The 5,501-nt window shown below is 36.2% G+C and overlaps 1 protein-coding gene across 1 annotated transcript in view; it reads right to left on the reverse strand.

The window, feature by feature from the left end:
* LOC107698351 (visinin-like protein 1) overlaps positions 1–5,501 on the reverse strand; it is a 31,196-nt gene that overhangs the window by 20,647 nt on the left and 5,048 nt on the right. The window contains exon 2 of the mRNA XM_016499313.1: positions 3,852–4,018. Within this exon, the coding sequence (XP_016354799.1) occupies positions 3,852–4,013 (162 nt within the window). The 5' untranslated portion in view covers positions 4,014–4,018. The remainder of the gene's footprint in view (positions 1–3,851; positions 4,019–5,501) is intronic.

The raw sequence follows: 5,501 nt of genomic DNA on the forward strand, positions 1-5,501 counted from the left end.
TACCAGCAATCTTCAAAATATCTTCTTTTGTGTTCAACATAAGAAAGCAACTCATACAGGTTTGGAACAACATGAGGGTGAGTAAATGATGACAGAATTTTCATTTTTGGGTGAACTATCCCTTTAAGTGACTGCACTTAATTAAATTAAGAAGAATTCAATTATTTATTTTAATTATTTAGCCTGACATGTTTACTGTTCCAAAATGTTCTATGTTTCTTAAAAATAAAATATATTGCGTTCAGTGAGAAAAAAAAGTTGTTGTTTTTTACCCAGACATTTAAAAATAACATATATTAGAGCTGTAATCGCAATACCGTGATATTTTTTTTATCTAAGGTTATCATACCGTCAGAATCTCATACCGGCCCATGCCTATACTGCAGTTAGTGTGGCACTGCTGGAGTCTGAAGGGATATGCACTGAGGTATTTTACCATGGAGTCAAATGCTAAGAATAGAATGGGAAATTTGCCACATAATGTCTCTTTAAATAGCCAGCCTTTTTCACGACTCCACGTTCCATTCCATTAATTACAATTTTCTGTAAGTTCACCCGTATCAATACATAAGGCAGTGTAATTTTATTCCAGTTCATAGTCTGTCCTGATATTTTCTGTATGTCTATTGTTTCAGATGCAGTTGTTATCAATAGGTGGATTTATGTGATCAACACCATCTGACCCCAAAGACGATTACTGTACAAACTGTATCAAATATCTGCAAATATCAATACAGAGAGCGGTTCATTTATCCATAGAACTGATCTCACCCCCAGTCTAGTCTGGCAACCTATTATTGAAAAAGCATGAATCATTGAAAAGATGCTAAATTTAGCAACCAATATGGCTTCCACAAAAACAGAAGGAAAGACAATGCCAGCAGCCTCCCAAGCTTTGCCCATACAAATCATGCTCATTTCTGGGCTCAAATTATTCCCTCTATAATTCTATATAGAGGAGCTCAGATTATTGCCTCCACATTTATAGAAAACTATACTGGTACAAAGATAGCATCTCAAATACTTTAAACCTGATAAGTGGTAAGGAAAGAAATGTATCCACAAATAAATTTTCAAAAAGATTCTAAATAAAATATCTGAAAACCCACACATATTGGTTCATGCTGATATTGTAAATAAAAAGATTTATATATATATATATAATGTGTGTGCGTGTGTGTTATTTCATTATCATTCATTTTTTTTATATATATTCTGCTTTCATGTTAATTTTAGTTAAAGTTTTAGTAATTTTGTATTTTTGTCATTTTTTTCATAATTTTTTGGTTTTCAAAATATGTCTATATAGATATTATTTTTATTTCAGTTTTAGTTATGAGAAATGTTGTCTTGTTAACTATTAACATGTTATTACATTTTTATTAGTGCTGGGCACCGATTAAAATTTTTTATCACGATTAATTGCATTATTTTTCTGCGATTAATTGCATTGTTATGCACAAAATTCAATTAAATAAAAAGTAGTGTATTGCACACTTTTTCATTTAAAAGTACTGCTATATGAACAAAAGTGCAATAACATTTGGTTTGCAAACACTTTAAACAAATAAGGCGCATTTTTTACAGCCGTATTCCTTTTACATAGTAGCAGTTAAAGTATTTCTTGTAAATCACAACTTAAACATTAATGTAATCAAATTAAATTTAAAACCAAAGCTATTTGTCGCTGCCATGGCATTAACGTTTTTTATAGAAAATATTTTATAGTTTGTTATAGAAAAACAAGTTATGCTCCAGTAGAGTCCAGAGCCTCGATCATAACATTATAACAGGCACCTTCTGAGTAAAGGCTGATTTATACTTCTGCATCGAACCTATGCCGTAGGCTGTGCATAGTGCACGCAGGCTAGAGCGTAGCCTGACGTGCACCTCTCCAAAAATGTTACAGCGCGTTAATTCTACGCAGACTGCAAGCGCTCTGATTGGTCTGCTAGTACCCCTCCCTCCATATGTATTTGAGTTTTTTGTGTTTTTTGCACTTATATATATTTTAATGTTACACCTTCTTATTTAAAATAAAAGAAAGCAAAGAACAAGTCCGTATCAACAATGTACGACGCAGGAGTATAAATCAGCCTTAGGCTTAACGTTAGAGACCTGCACTATCGCGGGACCCGTAGGACCCAACGCAGCAGAGTGCGGTGTGGGACAGCACTTGATGGGCGAGTGTGGGCGGGTAGAGACTCGTGTGTGTGGGATGCGGGAGAATAAGGGTGTACTCACACTAGGCAATCTTAACCGTGCCCGAGCGCATTTGACCCCCAAAGCCCGGTTCGTTTGACTAAGCGGTTCATTTAGCCATCCCTGGCTTGGTTGGAAGAGGTGGGCCAGAGCGCGGTTCAGTTGGGCTCGGGCACGGTACGCATGTAGTGTGAGTGCTAACTGCGCCGGAGTGCGGAACTTCTGATACGTGCAGCATGATTGCGTGAACATTTCTGAGTGGCAAAAGTGATAGATATGTAAAGCAATATATTGTGAGAGGGCCGTGTGTTACCGCGTCACAAACGACTCAAAATAATAAACCACAAAGTTAACAAAACGATGCACTCCACTGTGCTGAGCGAGAGTGCTTCTCTGCTGTCTTCAAGTGCTATTGGAAACTTCCTATTTCCCACTTATGAAGTTGTGATTATGAGCACGTTGCATTCTTTTCTGTTAAAAATAACAGTGAACAGTGGTTTGTGAATGTTCATTTGAGCGCTGAAGTCTTAGGCTCACCCCAAATGCTCTCATTGGTTGAGACGCGGGATGACGCCCATCCCAAGCCAGTACTGATCAACATCCCACCCCTCCTGTGACCCATGGTTTGTCTGTGTGTGCGATAATAACGCGTTAACTTGCTCAGCCCTAATTTTTATAAAGAAATTTCGAGATTAAGCAATGGTACACAAGTCGAAAATTAACAGTAATTCTGCATCGCTTACAAAAATAAATAAATAAATAAAATTAAAAAACCTCATGCCACATTAGTTAAATTAAAAAGCAAGTAGGATGATTCATCACTGACCAAAGCCAATCACAAAACACCTCCCAGTATCGCTATGCCACAAGCAGTGTGTCAGCCAGCGCACACACACACCCACACACACGCACACACATACACACACACACAAACAATCATTCATTCCAGTCCGCAGGAACTCAGTGCCCTGCTAATGCGAGGTCATCCATTTCCTCTCCCTTGGATTTTAATAAAACTATCTCATTGATATCCTTTTGCTGTAAAACCTGCCATCCCTGATCCCTAAAAGGCTTGGCCTATAGCAGGTTTCTGTTATTTATTTTCATTTCAAGCCAATCTGAAAGCATTGTGGTTTCTGAGCAGAGCTGTGAGATGTGTGGTTATTTACTTTGGCTGTTAGTAGAAATTATCTTGTATAATGTCTTTACATAATTCATATTCATATTATGCAGCAGGTAGTGTCATGTTATAATTGGAACTGCAAGGCTGTACAGTAGATACACTCAGCAGACAAAGTGTTATCTACAGCAAAATGTTTCCATGCCAGACAGTCAAAACTGTAATATATATCCTCACAAATCTAAATGACTAAACTACTAAAGAGAGCAAACCCGTTATGACAGCAACTGTTCATGCTTGACATGCCATAAAGAAGCCAGCCGTATGAATAGCCAGCTAACGTAGCCCTGGAGATCTGAATTGAGTTTGGTGCCAGTTATACATCAGACTATCCAACTGAATGACTCAGAGGGCTCTTCCAGCCACTTGTAAATCACATGGCGCATATGATGTACTCCTCAGTGACCTCTTCAGTCTGGAGCAAGACCAACGAAAAGCCAGTGTATCACAGAGCGACTAGCATCCCTACCTTAACGTACAGCTGCTGGAACTCATCCAGGTTGAGTCGGCCACTGGGGCAATCCTTCAGGAAGCCTTTGTACCACTGTTTGAGTTCATGTTCATTAAATTCTGTGTTCTTCACCAGGTCCTCCATTACCTCAGGGGTCAGCTTGCTGTTCTGTTTCCCCATAGTGTCTGCAAGGCACAGAAATCAAAATAGCTGTGATCTCACTCTGCCTAGAGCTGTAGTTCATTTTAACTGCGTGAACTGTATAAACTGTATAAAGGTTGTTCTACAAAACTGAGGCCATTTATGTCCCTCCCATAAACTACCATTCAAAAGGTTGGGGTTGGTAAGTTTTTTTAAGTTTCTTATGCTGACCAAAGCTGCATTTATGGTCAAAAAGGCAGAAAGTATTATTATTTTAAGATGCAATTTATCCCTGTGATGGCAAAGTTTAATTTTCAGCATCATTACTCCAGTATTCTGTTTCACGTGGTGTTTTAGAAATCATTCTAATATGCTGATTTGGTGCTTAAAAACATTTCTTATTATCAATGTTGAAAACAGTTGTACTATTTAATATTTTTTATGAAAACTGTGATACTTTTCTCAGGATTCTTTGATAAATATAAATTTCAAAAGAACAGTATTTTGAAAAGCAATGTTTTTAGTGGCACTTTTGATCAGTTTAAAATAGGGTTGCAAAAAAGTGGAACATTTCTAGAAAATTTCGGAAACATTCCAGAAATTTTGGAAACTTCCAGGAATTTTGGGAAATTTTCCACCCCTTTGCAACCCTAGTTTAAACCATCCTTACTGAATAAATAATAAATTTCTCTCAAAAAATACAAAACATTTACTGACCCCAAACTTTAGTATAAATATAAACACTTTTGTATTCATAAACCCAGACAGAACATTTAAAACCTTATAAAACTCATATTCACTTCCCACATCATAATCACCTACAAAATCAAACATGAAAAGGAACCCATTTCACAGAATGGACCATACATTTGTTTAAACAAGTGCCAGCTCAAGAAGGCGTTCTTTAATAGCTAAGTCTGGATTCAAGGTTTCTTCTTTATCTTAAAGGGGTCATATGATGTTGCTAAAAAGTACATTATTTGGTGTATTTGGTGTAATGAAATGTGTTTATGCGGTTTAAGGTTCAAAAAACACATTATTTTCCACATACTCAGCCCTCTACGGACACCTTGGCAATTGAATCGCCATTGGCTAGTAAATTTTTTTGTTTACTCACCAGAATGATAAAAAAAATAATAATAATAATAAATAAATACATAAATAAATATATATATATATATATATATATATATATAAAGTGAGAAAAAGACGGCTGTTTTGCCGAAACGCGTAGATCTACTTTTAACTAGTTGTAATGATTTAAGCCCAGTTCATTAAAGGCTTTTTATCTTACCACGTGAGTGCCTTGGAAGTATTTTGTCTACATAAGTTAATGTATTAGTTTAAATGGACTTTAATATACAGCATTTCTTCATTTTAACATATAATGTTACTTAATAGAAATGTCATTATTTATTGTTTGTTCATGTTCCTTCCATTAACTAATGTGAACATACAGTGGGTACGGAAAGTATTCAGACCCCCTTAAATTTTTCACTCTTTGTTATATTGCAGCCATTTGCTAAA

Source organism: Sinocyclocheilus anshuiensis, unplaced genomic scaffold (genome assembly GCF_001515605.1).
Source record: "Sinocyclocheilus anshuiensis isolate Anshui unplaced genomic scaffold, SAMN03320099.WGS_v1.1 scaffold1746, whole genome shotgun sequence".
In the NCBI taxonomy this organism is placed as follows: Eukaryota; Metazoa; Chordata; class Actinopteri; order Cypriniformes; family Cyprinidae; genus Sinocyclocheilus; species Sinocyclocheilus anshuiensis.